This window comes from Crotalus tigris, unplaced genomic scaffold (genome assembly GCF_016545835.1).
Source record: "Crotalus tigris isolate CLP2741 ecotype Arizona unplaced genomic scaffold, ASM1654583v1 scf7180000023746.1698619, whole genome shotgun sequence".
In the NCBI taxonomy this organism is placed as follows: domain Eukaryota; kingdom Metazoa; phylum Chordata; class Lepidosauria; order Squamata; family Viperidae; genus Crotalus; species Crotalus tigris.
This window is the reverse complement of record NW_024100155.1, coordinates 550606-577554: the sequence shown is the minus strand read 5'-3', so window position 1 is coordinate 577554 and position 26949 is coordinate 550606. Positions and strand designations below refer to the sequence as shown.

Below are 26949 nucleotides of genomic sequence, written 5' to 3'. Positions count from 1 at the left end.
AGTGTGTTGTCTTGGTTTATATGTCTGAAAAAAAGCAATAATAATTAATTAACAGTCAATAATGATTAATTTTGATAATTCCATAATTAGTAATTAACATAATTAATTAATTAGTGTATTAATTAATATAGGTAGGCGTGAGCTTGAATGGACTCCAGAAGATGGTAGAGGACAGGAAGGCCTGGAGGAACGTTGTCCATGGGGTCGCGATGGGTCGTACACAACTTCGCAACTAACAACAACAACAACAAATATTTCTTTGATCTTCCCTTCCTCCAATTGTATTCTCCTTCTTCAGCCTTAAACAAATATAATTCTTAATATATTCAATGTAAAAATGATTAAATGTAGACATATTTTTCATATTTATACAGATAACGACAACATCTATGTATAATATTTTTTTAATCAGCTTATATTATTCTTATAAAAACCATCTCATTAATTTTGTCCGTAACAAAATAAGAGGTGAAACAGACATACTTCTGTTAAGAAAACAGAACTGAATCAGGAGACAATTTTTGCCTGAATCTGCATAAAACACCGCTTGGCGGGGGGATAAATGAAGATGGAACTCTTATTTTAAATCTCAAAAGCATTTATTCAACAGTTTAACATGACCAAGGGGTCTTGTCCAAGCTTTGGCAAATGAGGGTACATCAAGCACAAATGTGATTTTTTAAAAGCCACGCAAGCTTTCGTTGGCCGTATCTGAGAATACGGACGTTCCCGCTGGAATGGAAACTGAACTAATCCTGTGTGTATATATATATATATATATATATATATATATATATATATATATATATATATATATATGTGTGTGTGTGTGTGTGTAGGTCTTTGGTTGTTCGGGTTTTCTCCCGCGTAAAATTGGAAGTATCTTGGCCAAGATACTTCCAATTTTACGCGGGAGAAAACCCGAACAACCAAAGACCTACATACAAACACCCGCGAAAACCTCAGAAAACATATATATATATATATATGTATATATATATATATATATATATATATATTTATATAATTTTAATTTTTTTTTTTTTTTTTGCTCTAATAGATTTCTCAGGGAGCCAGACAATTGTTCCCAAGCTTGGACAAATCCCAACAGCACCGGAAGGTCAACGTTAGCCGAGATTGTTGCTAACCGCCACTCTCTCCGGATGCCCCCTTTAGCCAATTAGAGGCTGGCTCGCCGTTGGCTGCCTAGGTGCTCAGGGCCATGCGCTCGTAGCTATTCCTCAGGTAGCCAGACTTCAAGGGTCTTGGGCTTAGCTACCCGGCTGGACCCCATGCAAGATTTATGCTGCAGCTTTCTGCCCGAAGAAGTAGCTGTCACTCACCTCGGAGCATTAAAGATTGTGCATAACTTGATCAGACGGAGCAGTCAAGATGGTTTTGCCAATTTAGACATCTCACTAAGGGCGCAAAGGCGCCTGGTCCCCTCGGCTGGGGCTGAAGCCACCAGATCTCCAGCTTCTGCAATGGACAATTTGGGGTGCGCCAAGTCCTGCTCTCCTGTTTTCTTCCAACTTGGCCTTGGTCAGAAGTGAGCGTTGGAGTTGAATGCCTTCTCCAACTTGCTGCCTTCCCTTAGGGTGGGACTACAAGGTCCCTCCTCCCCAGCCAAGACAGGCAGCTGGTGGGAGTTGGTGTCCTCTCCAGTTTGGCCAGGGTTTCCCTAATCTGCCCAGGTCCAGTTCTTGTGGTTGGGGATGATGGAAGCTTGGTCCAGCACCCTTCCTTTCCCTTGGGGCTAGTTCCAATGGGGCTGGAAAGGATGGGTGCTGAATGCAACAGCACCATGGAACCTCCCAAGAGCATAACCACTCCTCTTGTGGATGGGGATGATGGGGGTCCCAATGCTCCCTCTCTCCTACTGGCCTATGGGGACAGCAACATCTTATCCTCGGGATGTTGGCAATGCAGCACCCAGCAGCTGGGGTGATGGGCCAGCAGCTGGGGATGATGGGCCCTTGCCCTGCAGGGGGCTCTCCAACAGCCCAGTTCTGGCTGAGGATGATGGTACCCTTGGCCTACATGAGGATGTGTGACACTCCCAGCTCCGACAGGGGAAGATGGACCCCTTGCCCTGCATGAGATGGTGTGACACTCCCAGCTCCGGCTGGGGAAGATGGACCCCTTGCCCTTATGGTGCTGTCCGATAGCCCAGTTCTGGCTGGGGATGATGGTCTCCTTGCCCTGCATCAGATGGTGACACTCCCAGCTCCGGCTGGGGAAGATGGACCCCTTGCCCTGCATGTGGATTTATAACACTCCCAGCTCTGGCTGGGGATGATGGTCCCTTTGCCTTGCATGGGGCTGTCCGATAGCCCCAGCTCCGGCTGGGGATGATGGTCCCCTTGCCCTACATGTGGATGTATGATACTTCCAGCTCCGGCTGGGGATGATGGTCCCCTTGCCCTGCATGAGATAGTGTGACTCTCCCAGCTCCGGCTGGGGACGATGGGCGCTTAACACACCCCACAACCTCCGCGGACGAGCCCAACCCCAACCAGCCCAAGCGCGCAGTGGGGGGGCGTGGCCCGGCGCCGGGAGGGGGCGTGGCCTCCGGGGCATGGCCGCCGCGCTCGCCCCGCCTCCGCCATAGCCGGGCAAGATGGCGTCGCTCTCGCTGCTCCGATCCTCCATGCCGGCCACCGGCGGCTTCTCCTTCCACAACTGCGCCCGGTAAGGCCGGGGAGGCGGCGGGGAGGCGGGCGATCGTCCCGAGGAAGCCGGCCGAGGGGCCGGGAGAGGCGGCGGAGCCCCGCAGCCCGCGGCGGGCGAGGCCGGGCCGGCCGTGACTCAGGATCCGGGCTCCCGGCGGCCTCTCCCGGTCGTCCGTCCACGATCCGCTTCCTCCCTTCCGGCCGACTCCCTTTCGCCGCTTCCCGGGCGGGTCGGGCCCGTTCCCGACCGACGGGCAGGCCCGCGCTTCCCCGGGCGCGCTGGGAACTACTCCTCCCAGAAGCCCCCGCCTTGGCGGCCGCGCTGAGGCATGCTGGGAGTTGGAGTCCGGCGCGCCGGGCAGGGAAGGGGCGTCTTTGGGCAGCCAGCGGCGTTGGGGATCGCAGCCGGGTGGGGTGGGGGGGGGGATGCGAGGATTGTCCCTCCCTTCCCAAAGCAGCCCCCCCCTTGGAGTGGATCCCCACTTTTTCGGCTCCAGGTGGGGAGGGGGCGAAGGTTTCCTCCCCCCCAAAAAATAAGCCCATCATGGGCTGGGGTAGGCAACCTCGGCTCTTTTAGGACTCGTGGACTTCAACACTTAAGAGTTTCCAACCAGGCATGCAGAGGGTAGAGTTTACAGAATTGCTGGCTTGCAACACTAATTGAGATGGAAGGGACCTTGAGGTCATCTAGTCCAACCCGCTGCTCTCACAAAGAGAGTTCTGTGCTGTATGTCTGATAAAGGCCTCCCCAGTTTCTTCCTAAAAGCCTCCCCACCATTTCTGGAGGCAATTTAAATTAAAAAAAAAAAAAAAAACCTTCCCCTGATCAGCACAAGCCTCTCCAGGCAAAAATCCAAAATGGGATGGTGTGTGTGTGTGGGGGGGATTTCCTTCCATTAAGGCCGGGGTCTTCCATCTTGGCCCTTTGATGACTTGTGGCTTAGGAATTCTGGGAGTTGAAGTCCACGAGTCATGGAAGGGATTTTATTGTGCTTATGATTTTAGTATGTTTAAGTTTGACATTAGCATTTATTTTATATATAGTAACCATTTTATATTGATACTTGTAGTGTTATCATGTAATCATTGTTTTGTTATTTTGTAATCATTATTTTGTAAATTGCTTGATCAGATGCTATATATATATATATATATATATATATATATATATATATATATATATATATGAAAAGTAAGGGCTTCATGCTTTAGGTATAGGTGATTGCTTATATGAAAAGAGCACAGTAAGGGGAGGGGGAAAAGGATTTACAGATGGAGCCTCGGTTGCTGTGTATGAGTCATCATCTAGGAATTGTTTTTAAGTGCCATCTTATGCCTGGTACCAAGACCTGATCTCTTTGTTCTGAAAAGGTATAAAAGGTGGAAGACATCTTTTCTGGTTGTTGCCTTCATCTCTCTACCAGCCATGAAGAAAGATGGGGTCACCCAACTCTGTTTTGATCGAAATAAAAGTTGTTTGCTTGCTGAAACCTCGGCTCAGGAGTTTCTTTGGCTCTTTTAAATTCCTGAGTAATGCTGGGACGATTGTGAGGCTAAGTGGAAAACCTTACATCATAAAAGAGCTGAGGCTGCCTACCCCTGATCAATGGGGAACGCTGGCAGTAGCTTATCTTAATGTGTCTTCTCTCCTCTTGCAGGAATGCCCAGCTGGAAGCAGAGGGGGCTCAGAAGGGTCTTCGACTGCCCACCGCTCGCAAGACAGGCACCACCATAGCTGGCGTGGTGTACAAGGTAAGGCCGAGGAGGTGGCGGCTCTCCTGGAGAATCGCCCTGGGGTTTCGTGCCCAGATGTACCCTGAACCCTCTTTCTCCTCCCCCCAGGACGGTATCGTGCTTGGGGCGGACACCCGGGCCACCGAAGGGATGGTGGTGGCCGACAAGAACTGTGCCAAGATCCATTTCATTGCTCCCAACATCTAGTAAGTCTGCCTGGTGGGGAAGGGCTGGCGTTTATGCCTTGGGGCCTCCTAGTCATTTCTCAAAAATCTAAGGGACTGGTTTGGACAAAACTCAGCAGCTCTTTTTCGTGTGGCGGCTGATAAAAACAAGATCGCCAACGTCCGATAATGGATAGGGCACAAGAAGAAGAAGTTATTTGTGACCGTGAGAACAATCCACCAGTGGAACAATTTGCCTTCGGAAGTTCAGCTTCACTGGAAGCTTTGAAGAAGAGACTGTCTCTGGGGGCAGCCAGTTTTGGTCACCACGATGTAAAAAAGATGTTGAGACTCTAGAAAGAGTACAGAGAAGAGCAACAAAGATGATTAGGGGACTGGAGGCTAAAACATATGAGGAACGCTTGCAGGAATTGGGTCTGTCTAGTTTAACAAAGAGAAGGACGAGAGGGGACAGGATAGCAGGGTTCCAAAATCTCAGGGGCTGCCCCAAAGAAGAGGGAGTCAAGCTATTCTCCAAAGCGCCTGAAGGCAGGACGATAAGCAACGGGTGGAAACTAATCAAGGAGAGAAGCAACCTAGAACTAAGGAGAAACTTCCTGACAGTGAATTAACCAGTGGAACAGCCTGCCTCCAGAAGCAGTAAATGTTCCAACACTGGAAGTTTTTAAGGAGAGACTGCATAGCCGTTTGTCTGAAATGGTGTAGGGTTTCCTGCCTGAGCAGGGGGTTGGACTAGATGACCTCCAAGGTCCTTTCCAACTTTACTACTATTACTATTACTATAACTAAAATGACCCCCATCTTAATGCACGTATCCTCGTTCAACGACTAAGCCCCAGTCCTGCCTGGATTTGCTTGAGAACAGATCCCAATGCGTCGCCAGGTAGGGTGGCCAGGTATGCTGTGACCTCAGAGCAGGTGTGTGGAGGGGTCCAGCAATTTCCACCCAAAACAACCAATGGAACAGCAGCTTGCCTTCAGAGGTTGTGAGAGCTTCACCGCTGGAAGCTAGTCAAGAAGAGTCTGGACTGCCATCTGTCAGAAATGGTGTAGGGCAGGGGTCTTCAAACTTGGCCCTTTTATGACTTGTGGACTTCAGCTCCCAGAATTCCTCAGCTGAGGAATTCTGGGAGTTGAAGTCCACAAGTCATAAAAGGGCCACGTTTGAAGACCCCTGGTGTAGGGTCTCCTGCTTAGGCCTTGTGTGGATTGGACTCCACGGCCTGCCAGGTCCCTTCCAACTCTTAATTCTAATTCTAAATTCTAATTGTGGCACACAACATGCAGTGACACGATCAGTAGCCTCTCGAATGCTCTTGGGTGTTACGTAAAGCCAAGTGTCAGTTCCGCCATCTTTGGCTTGGTGCCCAGCTGGCATCCTGCTGTCAAAAGCTGGGGGGAGCAAGAAGGCATGGGGTGAACAAATGGCAAATAACATGTATGGGGATGTCTATGGAGACTGTCAGTCCTCCAGTTGTCCCAAAAGGGGCTTTTTTCCAAGATGGAACTGGACTTCCTCGTTTTTCTCTGAAGGCATTTCGCTTCTCATCCCAGAAGCTTCTTCAGCTCTGACTGGATGCTGGGGCAGGGAAAGATCATCCAGTCAGAGCTGAAGAAGCTTCCTGGATGAGAAGCGAAACGCCTTCAGAGAAAAACCAGAAAGTCCAGTGTACCTTTGGGACAACTGGGATCTGGAGGACTGACAATCTCCGTAGACGCCTGGCAGCAAATTTCCTTGGGGTGGGAAAAGCCGATGGGTTTCACTGGGGTTTGGAGGTGCCTAAAATGCTGCTGTTTTACCCTTGCAGCTGCTGTGGGGCCGGAACGGCGGCAGACACCGAAATGACCACTCAGATGATCTCTTCAAACATGGAGCTTCATTCCCTCTCAACCGGGCGGCTTCCCAGGGTCGTGACAGCTAACCGGATGCTCAAGCAGATGCTTTTCAGGTACCTTGGTTGTTGCCTGGGGCAAGATTGTTACGGGCCCGAGAAGCCTTCCGTTCCCACCTTTCAGAGGCTTCTTTGGGGAGGGGTCAAGACAGTGAAGACGTGAGCGCAATTTATGCAGATAAAAGAGGGTTTCAACTCAACCTTTTTAATGCCGCGACCCCAACCGGTCGTAAATTGAGGACTACTCAACCGGTCGTCAGTCGAGGACAACTCAACTGGTGCAGCACCGTTTGCAGACTGGGACTTTTGGCGGGCTCAGCAGGGCAGAGACAGCCTGGACAATTCCTATTGGCTTTGGAAAGCCAATAGAATTAGACTCTATTCAAGAGAGTCTATTCTATTGGCTTTGAAAAGCCAATAGAATAAAAGGGAGTAGCACAGCTAAGGAAAAGGGGTGAAAAAAATGGCGGACTGCATTGTTTGGCGACCCCCGTGAAATGGTCGTTCGACCCCAAAGGGGGTCCCGACCCACAGGTTGAGAACCACTGAACTATAGGGTCAGATCTGCCTGTAAAACCGGTTGGAGGCACTCAAAGCTCTGTATGGAAAACCAAGGCCGTTTGGTTTATAATTGTATTTATTTATTAAACTATTTTGTAGAGCTGCCCAATTCACACGCAGAGACTCTGGGCAGCGTGCAGCATGAAAAACCACGGCGTTGAAGTCCACAAGTCATCAAAGGGCCAAGTTTGAAGACCCCCTGGTTTAAACCCACAGCCCCGTTTTTCCTTGCTTTTAAACCAAGAAAATTTACAAAGCCTTGGAGAACGGCCAATACAGGCGGTCCTCGTCTTAACAACAGTTCACTTAGTTCAAAGTTACAATGGCAGTGAAAAAAGTGACTTAAGATCCTTTTTCACAGTTGCGACTGCTTCGCATTTAGGACCGTTGCAGCATCCCTGCCATCACGGAGATCAAAATTCACGCTGGTTCATATTTATGACGGTTGCAGCGTCCCTTTTTTTTTGTGTGTGTGTGTGTGTGTGTGTGTCACGTGATCTCCTTTTGCAACCTGACAAAGTCCATGGGAGAAGCCGTGTTCACTTCACAACCCGGTTGCTAACTTATCAGCTGTGGCAAGGAAGGTGGGGCAAAACTCACTTGACCAAGGTCTCGCTTAACAACAATTGCTCAGTTGTGCTTGTAAGTCCTGTGCAACCACACCTCAAGAAAGAGATCCCCATCCTCTTCTGTTTTTTTGTCTCTCTTGCGTTCTCCGTGCTGCTGTGCTTCTTCGTTTATGTTCATTGATTTATGTTCCAGGTACCAGGGATATATCGGGGCAGCGTTAGTCCTGGGTGGGGTCGATGTCACCGGCGTTCACCTGTATAGCATTTATCCTCACGGCTCGACCGACAAGCTGCCTTACGTCACGATGGGTGAGTCACACGCTCCTTGGCACAACCGGGTGCGGTGTCTGTGCTGCCTGCTAGTGGGGACCCAGAGCATTTGAATTTTTTTCCACCCTGCCTCGTCCCGATGATTCAGCTAATAGAGCAGGAAATGAAAGTGAAATTCTTAGCTGCTCTAATAGAGGCTTTGATCTTCCCTCCAGAGTCCAGACTCTTGAAGAGAATTGGAGCGGAAACTGCACAGTCCGAAGTTGTTTTTGTCTTCTAGAAGAAAAAAAAAGCAGACTGTAGACCAGTGTTTCTCAACCTTGACAATTTTAAGGCATGTGGACTTCAACTCCCAGAATTCCACAGCCAGCATTGCTGGCTGTGGAATTCTGGGAGTTGAAGTCCACATGCCTTAAAATTGTCAAGGTTGAGAAACACTGCGTGTAGACCAACTATTTAAAACGGGTCCTCAAACTTTAAGACTTGTGGACTTCAACTCCCAGAATACCCTTGCTAGCACGCTGGGAGTTGAAGTCCACTCATCTTATGTTGTCAAGGTTGAGAAACGCTAGTCTAGCATTTAAGAGATCTGAAATTCTTTTTTTGGCATTGGTGGGTAGCTGCTTTTGCGAGGGGGGGGGCTTTTTTTTCTTGTTGACGGAATTGAATTGATGCAAGAGATGGTTGGATAAATGAGAATATAGTCATTTATTTGTGTGTTTCTCTGAGCTTGGTTCCTTGAATTCAGCTCCCCCTACACTTATCCTTAATAATATATATATATATTAATTTTTATAGGATTAGGAATAGGGTGGGGTCGGGATTAGAGTTGGGGTTAGGGTTAGGATTTTTTAAAATAACATTCTTAATATTTAGCAAACAGCATGTTGTCTGGGCATGTATTTAAAAAACAATGAATAATTATAAACAATATGTTAATTAATTGCTCAATAGTCGTCTTACTACTATATATTCAATGTTACATATCACATTCCTTTCTAACTTGTTTTTCTAGCCATTGATAAAAATTATCCCGTGTTCTAAAATACACTGAATCTTCTTTCTCTTTTATCTTTAAAGTCAATTTCTCTCTAACTCGTTTTTCTAGCCATTGATAAAAATTATCCCGTGTTCTAAAATACACTAAATCTTCTTTCTCTTTTATCTTTAAAGTCAATCTGTCCATTTCTGCAAACTCTAAGATTTTCTTAATTAGTTCTTCCTCTGTTGGTAGGTTGTAAACGGAAATGATAATTGGATAATGGGCTGCAGACAGCCCTCAACTTACAACGGTTAGTTTAGCAACTTCATTCAAAGTTCCACAACGTCACTGAAAAAAGGGCCTTGTGGCTGTTTTTCATAGTTACGGCCTTTTGCACTATTTCCCGCGGTCACGTGATCAAAATTCGGACGCTTTGGCAACTGACTCCTATTTATGACTGTCCCAGGGTCACGTGACCCCCTTTGGTCATTTTAAGTTGAGATTATCGGTACGTTTTTGCGGAATTCTTTTTTCCGTGCACTCGTTCAAACCAGCCCGGGGATCAACAGGATCTCCAGATCTGAGGTTTAATCGAGCGAGACCCTCTTCACGCCAATAGATGGTGCCATGGTCCCCTGCAAAGTATTTGCATTATTTATTCTGTGCATACAAGTCTTCTCCTCTCTTCCCCCCCCCTCCCCTTGTTTTTGAAAGAATGCTATTATAGGATTTATGATGTAATATTCTCCCCAGCCCCTTACGTGAATTAACATAAAAGATGAAATTGGATTAATATTTATAAATGTGTCCTGAAACATATGAATTATTAAGCCGCCGAACCCTACAATATCTTGGTGCGTGTGAGAATGTAGGATGAGTGTGTGTAGTAAGTGGTTAGTGAACCAAAACGGCAAAGATCTTCTCCACTTGGGGCTGGGTGTTGTTCTCTTTCTCTTCTCTTCTCTTCTCTTCTCTTCTCTTCTCTTCTCTTCTCTTCTCTTCTCTTCTCTTCTCTTCTCTTCTCTTCTCTTCTGGACTGGTGACTTTTTCTCCTCTGTATCCAGATTCTCAGATCTCTTTTCACTTCTCCATTGCTGACCTTCTGGGAGATGATGTAGAACGTTCCTTTTTTAAAGCAGAAAATCCCCTTAGTGTCCAAGACCGTTGATTTTTTTTTTTTAAAAAAAAAACCCTATTTTTGAAAATGCTTCCAAGCATTTTCACTGTGCTGCTCTATTATTGTTTTGTTCTAAACTCTTACTTAAAGAGTTTACATTGAAACTGTGTTGTTTAGCTTTCCAGTGGGTTTGCTTTGAGGAATCCTACCCCAAGAAGGAAAAGTGGAATGCTACTTTTTAAACGCAGCGTTTTAAATAATTCACCCACGCTCATCACAGTTAGCTTTAAACCAGGACTTGCTTCCAAAATTGTCTTGAGTTTTAGAATTTCTGGGAAGACTGTCTTTGTGTGATCCCCCCAGGGCTCTCCATACGAGGAAGCAATATGAAACCGAAGCGAAGTTTGTAGGCATTGATTCAGAAACCTGGCTATTTATTTTCCAGGATCTGCAGAAAATTCAAATACCACCGAGAGCAATCTCGCCGCAAAATTAATGATTTGTTATCTCAACATTGGCAGAGTTTTAGAGTTTAGCCAGGAAAGTCTTTCAATTCCCAGTTTCTTTATCGGGATCTAGATAGTAAATGCATCGTGTTCTTTGTTATTAAAACGACAGCGGCCTCTCCTTAGAAGTTGTGGGGTTCCAGAACTGTGGGGAACAAAATCGTGTCTGCAAGAGAACGGCAGCTGGTTCCATCTTCCACCTGCTTGTGTGTTTGGGCCTGGGGTGTGTGCAATTTTAAGACGTAGTGGACTTCGACTCTCAGAATTCACGTTGGCTAGGGAATTCTGGGAGTTGAAGTCCACAATGCTTTTTTTTTTTTTTTTTTTTTCAGAAGGCAACTGGGCTTTGTTTTTTTCCTTGAAGGCATTTCGCCTCTCATCCAAGGAGCTGGAGAACTGAAGAAGCTTCTTGGATGAGAAGCGAAACGTCTTCAAGGAAAAAAACCCCCCAAAAAAGTCCAGTTGCCTTCTTGGGGGGGAAGGGGGGGAAAGCACCTTTGGGACAACCATGACATGGATGATTGAGAATCTCCCTAGACATTTACACAACCAGGGCTTTATTAAATCCCTGGTAGATGTGTGGAAGACCCTTACCTTTCGTTGACTCAGAAGCAGTGAGGGCCACCACGGGTGACGCACCGGGTGCTTTTGTGTACACCTGGAAATTGTAGACATTACAGCACGGATACCGCGCACTAACTGATGAGATGCTAAATGCCACATACACACATCTCTGCTAATGATTTTCCAGCATCTTCAGGATGCTAATTGCCTGCTTTCCTAGCGTGGCTGCAAACCGTCAAGGCATCCAGCGTGCATTTTACCCCTTCGCCGTACCCAACGGGCGTCCGAATTCTACGCCCGGGGAGGAGAGCAACGCCGTGTCCTTTCTCAAGAAGGCGCTTAAAACCTACTCGGTGCTTACTCAGGAGCGAAAACGTCAAATTAAAAGGGTTTATGCTGACAAAGGACAAATGTAGATTTCAGCCAACGAGGCAGGATTGTCTGATTGCAGGCTGCCTTGCAAAGCTCCCGGCCACGGCGCCGTAATGAAATGCGTGCATAACATTACAGCGCTCGGAAGTCTGGATTCGGAGGCCTCGGGAAGCAGCGAGAACATCTCCAGTGGCTCAGCCTGGTCTCTGGGCACCGGAGTCGTTTGATATTCATAAATCTCCCCTTCCTCCGTCGGCCATGGCTGTCTGCCATGCAGCCAGGGCCACCAAGAGACCCTGCTTCTCATTCAGCAACTGGAGTGAAAAATGATACCGATCAATGGGTCTGCAGAGAGCACCGGATTTGAGCCGAAAATTGAATAACAATGAGGCCAGGTGAAGAAGTGCCTTGTCAGGGGCTGCCGACACTGATGGATTAGACAAATCTGAACGTGTTAATCTTTCCACATGGTTGCGATCCCCAGCAGGTGGCCAGCGGGCGCTGCCGCAAACAGGTCCCGGGGAGCTGAGGGCAGGGGCTTATGCTGGGGGGGGGGGAACTAGGAAGTTCAGTTCTCTGAGTGGTTCTCCTTCAAAAATGAGATCCCCCCCCCCCAAGGAGCAGTGGAGATTTTAGGAGGGGTGTAATGGAGGAGAGCGGAAGGATCCAAGGAATATTCTTATTATAATAATAATAATAAAGTTGGAAGGGACCTTGGAGGTCTTCTAGTCCAGCCCCCTGCTCAGGCAGGAAACCCTATACCATTTCAGACAAAGGGCTGTCCAGTTTCTTCTTAAAAACTTCCAGCGTTGGAGCACCCACAACTTCTGGAGGCAGGTTGTTCCACTGATTAATTGTTCTCACTGTCAGAAAGTTTCTCCTTAGTTCTAGGTTGCTTCTCTACTTGGATAGTTTCCATCTGTTGCTTCTTATCCTGCCTTCAGGAACTTTGGAGAATAGCTTGACTCCTTCTTCTTTGGGGCAGCCCCTGAGATATTGGAACACTGCTATCGTGTCCCCCCTCGTCCTCCTCTTCATTTAACTAGACAGACCCAATTCCAGCAACCGTTCCTTATATGTTTTAGCCTCCAGTCCCCTGATCATCTTTGTTGCTCTTCTCTGCACTGTTCTTGGGTTTTAGAAGCCCATCCCGTGTCTCTGGAAAGGAGATACCTTGCACATGATCCTCCCTTTCTTTGTTCCTGGATCCCAAATGGATTTTGGAGTGCCACGTGCATTTCTAGACTGTTCTTTAAATGGAATGGCAAGGTTGCTCTTTCCAACTTAGCTGATGGCCTTGGGAGCAATTCTGTGGACTTTCGGACATGGTGGAGGGTCCTTCAATCAGTAGCTTCAAACCAGATCAAAGCTCCTCATAGTTCTTGTCTCCAGCACTGCATTTTAAGGGCATTAATGGGGTGGACAGCCTAGGCCACCTCCATCCATTCATGGACACCCTAAGCCACCCCCCGCCGCCTTGTCCTAGATAAGACGAGAGCAATCAAGGCATTGCACCTGGGCAGGTGTCAAGGTGGCTGAGCGAAGTTGCGCTTTTCTACCTCTTATATTGTTCCCGGCACAAATCACATAGAACTTTTGCTAGTACGTGAACTGAAAAGGAATAGGTGCGACGTTGGGCTCCTAAATTTCCCTCCCTCACTGGCTAAAAACTTAGCATATCTTCCCGTTTCTCCCTCCATCTTTTAAAAAAAAAAATCCTGCTAAAAATGATTTTATTTTTAACCTCATAAACATTGCCCCAAACTTGAATTCAATCTGCGTTTCTCCTTTGAAAGCTTTGGACAGTGGATCCCTTCTAGGGAGGTGGCCGTCACTTTTCTTAAAAAAACTAAATATTTCCGTTTTTTAAAAACCTTTTTCGATGAATCTGTGGCCGAAGCAGACAAGCCGTGCCCACGGGGTGAAAAGATGCTCAGCTTAGAAACGGCGGCGTGTTTGGCCCTGTAAAAGGTAATGGTCCTTAGCCACGGCCGCCTGGCATAATAGGAGAATCTGTCAAATTTCCTGGGATTACCATGTTCATTGATTTGTGTCTGTAAATCTGCTGCCTCTCCCCTCTTAAGCTTGATCTATAATTGGGCTCCCTTAAATGGTGGAGATCAGATCGTCTGCATTTTCTCCAGCAATGTCACTGTCAGCATCTGCCTTTTCATTATACATTCAGCAGACGTGATAAAACCAGCAGGTCCTCTCATTTGAAACGGGTTTAATCGCCGTCTTTTCTCTTTTTCCGTCGTCTGACTAAACCGTCTGAGGTGGTCAAGCGATGTACACAAATCATTTTAAATGGAGAAGGAGCTGGCTAGCTGACCCTGTTAAAGACAGAGCCGTATGCAAAACAAGTTAAAAAGGCATAAATGCCAAAAAAAATAACCACCCCCACCCCGCCTAATTGGTATAAAAAATTGTGAAGATATGTGTTATCTTCAAAACAAACAAACAAAAAAAACTGGAGTGGGCTGAAACATTGTCAACGCAAAGCAGATTAACTTTGGTGGGGGGGTGGTTTGGAAGGAAGCAGGATTAAGGTGGTTGATTCTTTGACATTTTTTTAAAATGTGTGTTTGCTGGTGGTGTGCGTGAATTTGGGGGTCACCCTTGAGGAAAGAGGGGAGGCTTTTATTGGGCCATTTTAAAATTTCTTGGAAGCTGGCAGAGCCCTGACTGGACATGTGGACCATTCTCAGATTCCTCATAAACTGTCTTGTTTCTTTTGCTGGTGTAAAAGTGTTTTAAAGTTCATGCTTAGCTCGTCTCAAAAGCTTCCAGCAATGGGTGTCTTAATCCTGAAGCCAAGAAGGTCTAAAACAGAATTTGAAGCACCGCTTCAGATGTGCTGAAGGACTCGGCTGCTCCTGATGGGATGTGGACTCCGTTCCTTTGAAGGACCCCAAGTTAGGGTGGGAGGCCTGCTCATTCTCCCAAGGGGATTGCTTCAAGACCCCTCTGCTTACCTTGGGCTGGCAGATGTTGGCAGGATGGCATCCCGGGCCCTTTTCTTAGGTTTCTTAAAAGTTTTTGGGAAATGCTCTGGGCTGCCTTGTGAGCAGCACCCTGTCAAAGCAAGGCTACATGTTACTCTCTCTGTTAGTTCTACCTTTACATAAGCAGGAGCAATGCTTCTATTTTTTTAAAAAAAATAACTTATATAGTTCAGGGTTGACATCCCAATTCTTCTTTTATAGATAGATAGATAGATAGATAGATAGATAGATAGATAGATAGATAGATAGATAGATAGATAGATAGATAGATAGAGATGAGAGAGTGACGTATAGATAGGTAGGTAAATAGAGATGGAGGGAGGGAGGTAGATAGAGTGATGTAGATAGCTATAGGTAGATAAATGAGAGAATGATATAGAGATAGATGAGAGAGATGGATGAGAGAGATAGGTAAATAGATGAGAGAGTGATGTAGAAATAGATGGATGGATGGATGGATGGATGAGAGGTAAGTAAATAGAGATAGAGGGAGGTAGATATAGACAGATAAATAGATGAGAGTGATGTAGATATAGATAGATGGTAGGTAGGTAGATAGATAGGAGAATGATGTAGAGGTAGGTAGGTAGGTAGGCAGGGATAGATAGATAGATAGATTAGATAGATAGATAGAGATGGATGGATGGATGGATAGATATAGATAGATGAGAGAATGATGTATAGGTAGGTAGATAGGTAAATAGAGATGGAGGGAGGTAGATAAAGTGATGTAGATAGATACAGATAGATAAATGAAAGATTGATGTAGAGATGATAGATAGATAGATAGATAGATAGATAGATAGATAGATAGATAGATAGATAGATGAGAGGTAGGTAAATAGAGAGGGAGGGAGGGAGGGAGGTAGATATAGATAAATAGAGTGATGTAGATAGAGATAGGTAGATAGATAGATAGATAGATAGATAGATAGATAGATAGATAGATAGATAGATAGATAGATAGATAGATGAGAGAGAGACAGAGAGAGAGAGATAGGTAGATACAAAGAAAGAGAGAGAGAAATTGAAGAATAAGAGGGAAAACACTACAAACTTAATGGCTCTTCTCTCCTTTGGTGGGTTTCAGGTTCGGGATCCCTGGCAGCCATGGCGGTCTTCGAGGACAAGTTCAAACCTGAGATGGAGGTAAACCCCACCCACTCCTCCCCCAGACCTTCCTTTGTGGGACTGCGGAAGTCCTGCACGATGGCTGATGGCCAGTTTTCTCTGATCCGAGAGACGGGATTTCCCAGCGTCCAGGCCTGAGTCCCTGGGGTGGAAAAGGCCTCGATCGCTCCCCCACTTCCCAATTTGTGTGTGGGGGGAGGGTTTGAGACCCTCTCCCGTTAAAGCAGATGCAAAACCAGATCCATATATTTGGTCAAGGCGGAGCCGGGCCTTTCTCCCCCCCCCCACCGCTAATTGTCAGGCGGTTTGGTTTGGCGGCCGCCTCTTCTAAAGTCCATCACATCACAGAGCAGCCTTTCAAAGGCAGACTGTCCTGCACCCTCTGGTTTCAACTTGCAAATTAGCATCTGGAATCTAATTAAACAAGCTTAATGAAAGCCGCAGCTGAAGATTGCTGGAAAAGACAATCAGCCGGTTTTTCTTTCCCCCCCCCCACCTCTGCACCCCCCCCTTCCCTCTGATATGTATTCCCAGCTCCTGAAGCCGCTCAGCAAAAGCCTTCTGCGTTAAAAAAAGAAATTAGCATTTATTTGAAGGCGAGGAAACTGCTGGGGGGGTGTTTTTTCCCCGTCTTTCCCCACCCCCCTCTCTTCTCCCCGCCCTGCCTTTGCTGTGCTTTCGGCATCCCCAAGAGAGCCGGTGCCGCAGGAACCCGGGTGCACAATATTTCTATGTTTGTGTGTGTGTGTGTGTGTGTGCGCGTGCGTGCGTGCGCTGAGGTTTTCGTGGGTGTTTGTATGTAAGTCTTTGGTTATTCGGGTTTTCTCCCACATAAAATTGGAAGTGTCTTGGCGACGTTTCGACAAAGTCCCATTCGTAGTCTTCAGGCTGGTGTTTTCGGTTTCGTGCTTTTAGGAGCACCTCGAAGCACAAAGCTGAAAACACCAGCCTGAAGATGACAAATGGGACTTCCTCAAAACGTCGCTAAGACACTTCCAATTTTGCGCGGGAGAAAACCCGAATAACCAAAGACCTATATATATATATATACGGAATTTCGTGTTGAGGGTGTGCCAAGAGCTGAAAGGATCAAACCTTGGGGCTGGCAGCTGTGGCATGGCCTATAGGGCGAAGAGCGGGCTTTTGAAGAGGGGCGGCTGAAAGCAAAGCAGGCCGGTGGGCTTTGCCAAGCCTTGCAGCTTTCGCCAGCCTTGGCGCTCTGCCGCTGCACGTTAAGTTGCCGGAGTTTCTGCTTCTGCCTTGGGCAAGCTCACACCAGCGGGGCCCGTGCTCCCCCCCTTCTTCCTTCTCCTCTTCCTCCTCCTCCTCCCATCCTGGTGCCAAGCCTGACAATCACAGTTCCCGAGGCTACCCGTCAGCGAAACGCTGTTTTTCTCCACCAGCATCCTTCCTGGGAAGATGGAGACGCAAGCATCTCCAGCAGAACGGTTGATTGTTGCCAAAAACGGCAACCTGCATCCTCCCTAAAAGTCCCCAAGGCTTCAGACAGGAGGCTGCACACCTGACATGCTTGAAGGCAGAAAGGACTGCCTGGGAGACCCCAGCCTCAGATTTAAGGGGGGGGAACAGTTTGCTTTCCCCCTGGCATCCCGCCGGTGGGAGAAAACGCGCCTCCAAATATTGGTTTTCTTTCTCCCCATCCCCATCCCTGCAGCGGGCCAACGTCTTGCTCACGAAGACTCTGCTTGGGGGGGGTGGGTGGGCTGAGGGTCCTGGCAGCCATCAGCTCGTAGGAGGCAAGAAACCCCTTCCCCCGCAGCTCTGAAGCTGCGAGCCAGGAAAGGAAAGCAAAAGGAGTGGAGGTCGCCGTTCCAATGGTCCTCTCCCCCCCCTGCTCCCCCAGCCCCAAATAATTTTGGAAGGCTGGCTTGTCTTTTCAACCTGGATCCAGAGCTGCCAAGTCATCAGTCTCATTTAGGCGATTCGGGGCTGCCAACCGACACCCAGGAACGTTGACAAGCTGCCTGCGAAGCCTGCCTTCATTAGCGGGGGGCTGATCAGAATGCCCCGGTCCCCACCACACGGGGGGGGGGGGCTCAGGTGTGGGTCTCCTCTGCCTAATCTCCGCAGCTGACACTCGCCGGTTTTAATGACTTCCCCGGGAAGGCAGCCAGGAGACAGCCGAGATCAAAGGAGACGCTCGGCGTTAAGCTGGAGAGCTGCCTCGCTAACTTGCCGCCGTTGGCAGCGGGCAGAGCTTAGGCAAATGCTGGAGGGCGGGGCGGAGGGGGGAGGGCAGCACCGCAAGACCCCTTTGTCCAAAGAACCAAACGCCCAGGGTTGGGTCTGCTCTGGGTCGATTCTTGCTTTTCGACCCCCCCCTTTTTTTTACAGCTTTTCTGGGACAGGTTCCTCTCTGCAAAATTTTCCAAGTGGGGGAGCAGATTATTATTATTATTATTATTACTATGATTACTATTACTACTCTCTGCAAAATTTTCCAAGTGAGGGAGCAGATTATTATTATTATTATTATTACTATTACTATTATTACTATGATTACTATTACTACTCTCTGCAAAATTTTCCAAGTGAGGGAGCAGATTATTATTAGTAGTAGTATTAGTATTATTATTACTATTACTATGATTACTATTACTACTCTGCAAAATTTTCCAAGTGAGGGAGCAGATTATTATTATTATTACTATTACTATTATTACTATGATTACTATTACTACTCTGCAAAATTTTCCAAGTGAGGGAGCAGATTATTATTATTATTACTATTACTATTATTACTATGATTACTATTACTACTCTGCAAAATTTTCCAAGTGAGGGAACAGATGATGATTACTATTATTATTATTATTACTATGACTACTACTACTACTACTACTACTAATAGTAATAATAATAATAATAAAGTTGGAAGGGACCTTGGAGGTCATCTAGTCCAACCCCCTGCTCAGGCAGGAAACTCTATACCATTTTAGACAAATGGCTGTCCAGTCTCTTCTTAAAAACTTCCAGTGTTGGAGCATTCGCCGCTTCTAGAGGCAGGTTGTTCCACTGGTTAATTGTTCTGTCAAGAAATTTCTCCTTAGTTCTAGGTTGCTTCTCTCCTTGATTAGTTTCTATCCATTGCTTCTTGTCCTGCCTTCAGGCGCCTTGGAGAATAGCTTGACTCCCTCTTCTTTGGGGCAGCCCTTGAGGTATTGGAACACTGCTATCGTGTCGCCCCTCGTCCTTCTCTTCGTTAAACTAGACAGACCCAATTCCTGCAACCGTTTCTTCGTAGCTTTTCGCCTCCAGCTAAAAAGATACGAAGGCTCAACGCTGGCCGTTTTTGTGACGCTCTGCCCTGTGAAAGCCCGAGCATTTTTCAGGAAACAATAAGGAACAAACAAAGTGCCCATCCCTCTCCTGTAGGGATTGATTTGATTGTTCAATTGATAGAAGATAGAAAGGCCGTTTTGCCAATAAGAGCACCAGAGACAAAAAAAAAATCAAAGGAGTTTAGTGGGACTAAATAGGAATTCCAGGATCGTACGTTGCTGCCGCGGCAGGTAATTTGCTGTAAATTGTTAATGTAAATTCAGGTTAACAGAGAGGATTTCTTTTTTTTTCCTCCTCCTTTTCCTCCCCTCCCACCCTCCCTGGAAAAAAAAAAGAAAGAAAGAAAGATAAACTGCTGATTAATTCAGTATAGAACTCAATTACAAATTGAAAGAGCCCACAGCGGGACTCCCGAACCCTAAAGACAACAGATGTTGAATTGATACTCCAGCATATTTTACACCGGTATGAAATATTAACATGGTTTATTATACTGGTATTGGAGGACAGGAGAAAGGAGAGGCTGAGGCTGTGAGGGCTGTGGAAGATGGGTATTGTAAGTCTCTCTTTAGGCCTTCCTTCATTTAGTAATGTTTGAAGGGAAGAAGGCTAAGCCAGAATCGTGGCTTGCTTTTCTTATGGGGTGAAAAGATAGTTTTGGCCCCAGATGAGAGGGACGAGTGTGGGATTTGTCTCAGATTATTTAGGAAGGGACGTTGTGTCTCCTGCTGACATAAGCTGTGGAACACGTATCTGCCCAATTTCTGAGGAAAAACACCACAAAAACAGGCCTGTGTGAAGGACGGCTGGACTAGGAGACCCATCACGCAGTGTTGAGGCCACCGTGCCTGTATGGCACACCCTCCGTAGCTGTGGACAACCCAGAAGATCAGCAGGTAAAGTCCCAAAAGTGTGAAGTTTGTGGCAGAATTAAAATCCAGTCCGGGGTTGTGAAATGACAGGCGTGTCATCTCCTCAAAGGGAGAAGTCAACGTGTGTTGTGGGACTCCTCAGCTGCCTGGGGGGTCATGCAACACTTCCTTGGAAATGTCTTTGTGTGGAATGTAAGAAAAGTATTATTAATTACTTTTATTAATAATATTAATAGGAGAAGACAGAACTCTCCCGTTCGAAGTTTAGTGGACAACGAGTTTAAGAAAGACCTCAGCAAAGTCCAAAGGGAAGAGTGGGACTTGAGAAGACCTCCCAGGGCTTCTAGGAGGTCTCCAAAATATCTTGGTTAGCTAAAAAAGAAAAGTTTAGACTATGTAGACTCCAAAATACCTCTTGGTTGAGCTCTCCTTTAGATGAGCAGAAAGAAACTTTGACTCTTGGGTTAACTTGCCTTGATTCTACCTTTTTTGGGAAAAGCGGAAAGAACATTTGGGCAGGCAAGGTGGTTGACTTCTTGAATTCCCTTTTCTGACCCATTTTATTTAATTTTTTTTTCCTTTTGGGGGAGGTGGGGCGCAAAAAAAAAAAAAAAGCAGGAGAAAGAAACGAGATTGTGTTGATTTTTAGTATCTGTGTCAGGTGAGTTCTCGTGAAACTTCCCGGCAGATTTAAGCCCTGCTCTCCATTACATATTGATCTGCGCACAATTTCTCCCGGAAGACGGAGGTATCCATATTATTCTTCCACGCTTTAATTATCCTGCCCTCGGTTTAGGTAGCCTTCAAGAACGATCATTTTTTCCTAGTCTCAAATCCCCAGCACTTCTCTATAGATTTTTACAACTGGTCTGATCTCCCTCACGCTGCCCTTTCCCCAGCCCGGTTATTTCTCTCAGATTCCTGCTTAAAGTAATTTGTCTTTTCATCTCTCTTTTTGCCTTTATTTTTCCACCTTCCCCTCCCTTTCTCCCCTCCTCCCTCCCCCCCCCCCCGGTTTTGTAAGAAATTTGAACATCTTCCAGTCTTGCTGGCCTGCTTGGGAAATGCCATAAACAAGGATATATATATATATTTTATCAAGTTGTAGATACAATCCATATCACAGCCGGTGAATTGATAGGTCTTCTTTCAAAAGCCAGAATTACTTCCACCAGTTTGCAATAAATTGGCAGGAAGGAAGGAAGGAAGGAAGGAAGGAAGGAAGGAAGGAAGGAAGGAAGGAAGGAAGGAAGGAAGGAAGGAAGGAAGGAAGGAAGGGAGGGAGGGAGGGAAAGAAAAAGAAAGGGAGAAAGAAAGAAAGAAAGAGGGAGAAAGGGAGAAAGAAAGAGAAAAAGAAAAAAAGAAAGAAGAAAGAAAAAGAAAGGGAGAAAGAAAGAAAAAGAAAGGGAGAAAGAAAGAGAGAAAGAAAGAAAAAATAATGTATAATTATTTGATGCATTCTCAAAGAATTTCATATAAGGAAAAGGCTATGTAGAAATAGAAGTCAATAAAAGAGAATATTTGTAGCCAAGATTGAGCTGAGGTCCTTGGTGCTCTCTGAGCTTGCTGGTTTTCTTGCAGACATTTCATGACCCAATTAGGTAACATCATCAGTGGGAGGAGGAGGAGGATTGTGGGGTCCTTGGTAGACTAGCTAACATCAGGATTAGTTGATGAGATCAACATCAGATGACTAGCGCCGATGATGCTCTCATGAAATGCCTTCAAGAAAACCACCAAGCTCGGAGAGCACCAACCACCTCTCAGCTTAATCTTGGCTACAAATAGTCTCTTTTATTGACTTCTATTTCTACACAGCCTTTTCAACCCCCCCCCCCCAAGAATTCCCTAGTAAGCATGGAATGGGTCTTCAACTCCCAGAATTCCATGCTTACTAGGGAATTCTGGGAGTTGAAGACCCATCGTCTTCAAGTTGCCAAGCTTGAGAAGTGTAGAAGGCAGCTCCTGGTCTTGACTTTGTCAAGCGTAGAAGCAAAGCTGGGCCAGATCTGGTTAGCCACTTGGTCCAGGTTTGTCAGTTCAGCTGGTAAGTTGGAAGAAAAACATCTGGAAGAAGGTGGGGACCAGCCACTTCTGAACTGCATACAGGAAAATCATGTGGTTGTTGGACCTGGGTTGGCTTTGGGTCGTCTTGAAAGAGACTCGGCTTTTGAGTGAGCTGGAGGTTCAATTTGGCCCTTCCTGGTCCAGCTTTTTCCCCTTGTAGATTTTCTTCTGAATATCTTGGCCGTTCCCCTGTCCTTCTTCCTAACCACGTTGACCCAGTGCCTGCAAGACAAAAGGCAGAGAAACGTGGACTGGGGTAAGGAAGGAGACTCCAACAGTTTGGGCCTCTCGTCATTAGAGCTGGAACGAGGCAATATATCAAGTTTTGGCGCGTGTACCGAATGCAACTCTCCAGATAGCAGGTTTAAAGTCAAGATTTAATACGGCCTCTCCACCGTGATGCTGCAGTGACAGTTTAAAACTCGTTCTTTAAATCTCAGCAGACTTTATAGCCAGCAGAGGGCCAATATAGAGTTTAATGGCATTACAAGGCATAAATCATCTTTTAAAGATGCTACCAGTAGCTCCAAAATTAAATGCAGGCAATCTCCCTCCGTGATAAATAATTTATCAAACACCATTTCGGAGGAGCTCTCCACGCTGAGTTATTTATTTTAGCCTTTACTGCTCAATTCCTCCGGCGCGCAGTCGCGGATCCATTACTGGTCAGTTTTAATGAACTTGGGGGGTCTGCCGTGGCCTCTTCCCGCCGTTTGGCACAGCTGCGGTGACCATTAAGCGGCTGGCCTGGACCTCTTTGCGCCTTTTACAAGCCCGGCCCATTTGTCTTGCGCCGGTAAATGGCGGAGCACATCGGGGTCCGGGGACACATTACACGATGCAGCAACAGCACACAAGCCGCCTGGCCTGGAAAGAGTTGCTTTGTCGCAGCTGACTTGAAATATAGTGCACGACTGTTACTATAATCTCATTTCTGGGTTATTTCTGGGCTGGGGACTGCGTTCCCAGGGTAGCTTAGACCCCGCAACCTTGAAGAAGAGTCTCCTCTTTTGAGATTAAACCCCAAACTTTTAAGAGGCTTTTTCCCAATTAATTATTGTGCGGTTTCCTCGGCCAGCACAGCACCGTCGTCAAATGTGCATTTTGAGTTTTATAGAGGGGCTGTCAGCGTTTTCCTGATTGGACCATTTTTTTTTTAAACTTTCGGTGGTTAAGATGACCTTGAAGGCTCAACCACCGGGTGGGTTTTTTCCTCCAGAAGGTTGTTCAGGGTTGTCTGAATCAACATCCCAGGTCTAGATAATGTTCCTGGCCTGTGCAGCTGCTCCGTGGGTCTGTAGGAAGGATTTAAGGAAGTTGGTTGAAGTACCGCCCGGGTTTTAAGCGGGTCTGTCTGAATCTCGTTAGGACTTGGGGTTAGCCACTTGCGGATCCGTGGAGTTGAACTTCCAGGGTTCCCCAACGAGAACATTATAGGGTCTCTTACTTGAGCAGAAGGTTGGATTGGAAGACCTCCAAGGTCCCCTTCCAACTCTTGTTATTCTGAGTGTGCTGCCTGGGAATTCTGGGAGTTGAAGGCCACCCAGAATTGGCCAGTGAAGATTGCCCAGGAGAAGTGACTTCCGAGCTAAAGTTGAAAAAGAGACCTTGATGAAGAGGATCTCCAGCAGTTGAGTCCTTCACCTGCCCTCGTAGAAGCGGACAACTTTGGACGTCTGCTGGGGAGTCCCACCACATCACTTGGCTTAGCAGAATTAGGTTGGGGGGTATTGATCTGACAAGCTAGGTCCTGAATCGAGAGCCATCTCGGTGTGTCTGTGTGTGTGTCTCCAAATTAGGAGTAATAAGGTTCCTGCAAACGAGCAAAGAAGAATTAGACAGGCACACGCACAACACACTCCTGCACCAGCTTTTTTGCACGGCGGAGATTTGCAGCTGAAATAATTGAGCTGTGAGAATCTGGGCCTCTTGTCTGGAGGGTCTCCCGAGAGGCCGGAACATGTGCTGGGAAGGCGCTCAATTGCCCACTGGGGCCCTCTTCTTCGCTGCTACGCACAACAGCTGCTGCCGCGAGAAAAGGAGAGCCTTTGGGGTTAAAGAGGAGCACATGGCCTGGGTCTGTTCCTCAACTCACATGAGGACTTGAAGCTTTGGCCGTGAGGATGTGGAACGCGCCTTTCCCCCCCCTCCCCCACTCGGCCTTGTACGGTGAAGGCCCCGAGGTCCCCAATCCTGTTCAAAACTGGGCCACGGGAGCTATCCTCCAAAGCGCCTGAAGGCAGGACAAGAAGCGACGGGTGGACATTCATCAAGGAGAGAAGCAACCTGGAACTCCGATGAAGAGGATCTTCAGCAACTGAGCCCTTCTCCTGCCCTCTTAAAAGAGGACAACTTTGGACATCTGCTTGGGAGTCCCACCACACCACGTCTTCTTGGTTATCTGCTATCCTGGAAAAAAGGAAGACTTGAAAAAGCAGCAGTTGATTGAGTTTGTGGGCTGGGTCTCAAAACGCTGACCGACGGGTCCCTATCCACTGCTTTCACTCCGGACGGGATTGTCCAGGACAGCTTTGGAAATATTGTCCCCCTTTTTCTGGTGTAGAGGGTGCTGATGCGATGGGAGTTGCTTTTGATAGTGTGTTAATACAGCCACTTTGCAGGCATTTTAGTGGCCAAAAGTGTCTGTTTTCTCCTGGAAAGGAAAAAAAAAAAAAAATCAAAGAGGACTGCAGATTTTGCGGGGTTTTTTTTTTTAAATTTATTTTTATTCTAATTTCTGTAGCTCGTTCTCCTTGTGAATATCAAAGCGATTGCGGGCGGCGCTTCCTTAAATGCGTGGGGAAAAAAAATAATCATTTTAGGCCGGAGCAATACCAAATACTTGTTTTATTTTTCAGCTCGGGAACAGGGAATTCCCCTCCCCTCCCCCCCCCCATTGAACTTTGGATTTCTTACGTTTTGCGTGGTTTTTTTCCCCTTCCCTCTCCGCCCCCCCCCCCAGGAAGAAGAGGCCAAACAGCTGGTAAGGGATGCTATTGCAGCTGGCATCTATAATGACCTGGGCTCTGGCAGTAATATCGATCTCTGCGTCATCAACAAGAGCAAATTGGACTTCCTCCGTCCGTACAGCACCCCGAACAAAAAGGGGGAAAGGTGAGTTTGTGTGTTGGCGTGAGCCAGCCAGGGTTTTGCTGGAGAAGAGTTACCAAGTGTAAGGGCCCACTCCACTTTACATCTTAAGAAGACAGAACTCTTGAGATATCTCTTCCAACCGGCATCTTTATTAAGAGAAGATGGTTGCAGGCGTTCTAGACAGGATCTGAGGGGCCAACCCCCACCATTCAAGGTTTTAAGGGGTCCCCAGCAGCCCCCACCCCACTATCCTTCCACCGACGATCCCAGACGTTACATTTCCACCCCCTTTTTCCTTGCAGCGGCAGAAGGGAGACTTCAGAGAGATAGTAGATGAAAGGCGGTGGCCATATTGTTATGGTCAGTCCTCTTGATGAGAATCAACATCCAGTCCTTTGTAGTTGAAATGAAGGAAGTGAGAGTCATAAAACCCCTTGCTCCTTCCTCCTTTTTCGTAGTATGACAGAAGCCACCAAGAGTAAGAAATGGATCTTGTTTCAGAGTCGGTAGCTAGAATTGAAATATAATTGGATTCTGACACCAAGTCTACGGAGATTCTCCATCCCCCAGGTTGTGGTTATCTCAAAGGTGCTTTTTTTTTCACGAGGCCACTGGACTTTGTTTTTCTTCGAGGACGTTTCGCTTCTCATCCCAGAAGCTTCTTCAGCTCTGACTGGAATGGTGGGAAATGGAAGGATTTATCCTTCTTGCAGACCGCTGGTTATTTGCACCCTTTTAGAGTGTCTTTGATGCCACCTGTACTAAAATAAACCTCCAGATGGTCTCAGTGACGTTTCACTTCTCAACCTCCTCAGTTCTGACTGAATCTGAACAGCTCAGGTCAGAACTGAAGACGCTTCTTGGATAAGAAACGAAACGTCTTCACGGTAAAGCAAAGTAAATCCGGTCACCTCTTGAAAAAAAACATCTTTGGGATAACCGGTCAGTGATTAATCAGTGCATCAACGTAGACCAGGGGTCTTCAGACTTGGCCCTTGGATGACTTGTGGACTTCAACTCCCAGAATTCCTCGCCTGGCTGAGGAATTCTGGGAGTTGAAGCCCACAAGTCACCAAAGAGCCAGGTTTGAAGACCCCTGAGCTAAGGAGAATAGGAAGAACAACATCCTGCTGAGGAATTCTGGGAGTTGAAGTCCACAAGTCACCGAAGGGCTGATGTTTGAAGACCCCTGACGTAAGCTATCACAAAGGCTGTGGGACACGAGGCTGGACAGGCCAGGTGAAGCCTTCAGCTCCTGTCCAGGATGCGGGCCGAAAACGTTTGAAGTGGTCTCAATCTGCCCTTTTTTTTTTCGTGACCCATTTTCCAAAGTCTTTGGTGTCCCCCCCCCCATCTTCCTCCAAGGGGAGACCTTTCCTCCCACAGCGCCTTCCGAAGGAGATGCACGGAAAATGGAAAGGCGAGTGGACCTCCTTTGTTTTTGCTTGAAGATGTTTCGCTTCTCATCGCGGAAGCTTCCTCCGTTCTGGCTGAACGGTGGGGAGTGGAAGGCTTTGTGTTCGGTTAGAACTGAAGAAGCTTCTTGAATGAGAAGCGAAACGTCCTCAAGGCAAAAAAAAAAAAAAATACCCCAAGGAAGTCCAGTCACCTTTTCATAAAAGCACCTTTGGGGTAACCGTAAGCCTATGGAGAATCTCCATAGGCGTGAACAGTGTTGCGTGTGTTTCTAGTCCTTAAGATTCCCTAAATCTCTCCGGGAAAAGGTTTGCTGGTCCGCTGTGTAGGATAGCAGAGTGGGAGAGATACTCAGACCACAAGGCTTTGTGACGTTGCTGGCTTTGCTTCTCCGACAGGCAAGGAAAATACCGGTGCGAGAAGGGAACCACGGGTGTCCTGTCGGAAAAGGTCATCCGTCTGGAACTGGAAGTGGCGGAGGAGACGGTGCAGACCATGGACACCTCCTGATTCCCGGCGGAGAGTGGCCAGGACACGTTTCGGAGACCGAGAGTATTCCTTCGAAGTCGAAATAACCTTTTGCGATGTTATAATTCACCACATGAATAAAACAAATAATAGAAACCAGACAAGCTGGC

General features: G+C 46.9%; 1 protein-coding gene across 1 annotated transcript; it reads left to right on the top strand.

The window, feature by feature from the left end:
• Positions 1–2558: 2558 nt before the first annotated feature.
• Positions 2559–26940, top strand: PSMB7 (proteasome 20S subunit beta 7). The gene is made up of 8 exons (XM_039321527.1): positions 2559–2691; positions 4331–4424; positions 4515–4612; positions 6400–6540; positions 7807–7922; positions 15520–15578; positions 24765–24916; positions 26710–26940. The coding sequence occupies exons 1-8, from the start codon at positions 2621–2623 to the stop codon at positions 26819–26821; spliced, it is 843 nt and encodes a 280-aa protein (XP_039177461.1). The 5' UTR covers positions 2559–2620; the 3' UTR covers positions 26822–26940.
• Positions 26941–26949: the final 9 nt, after the last annotated feature.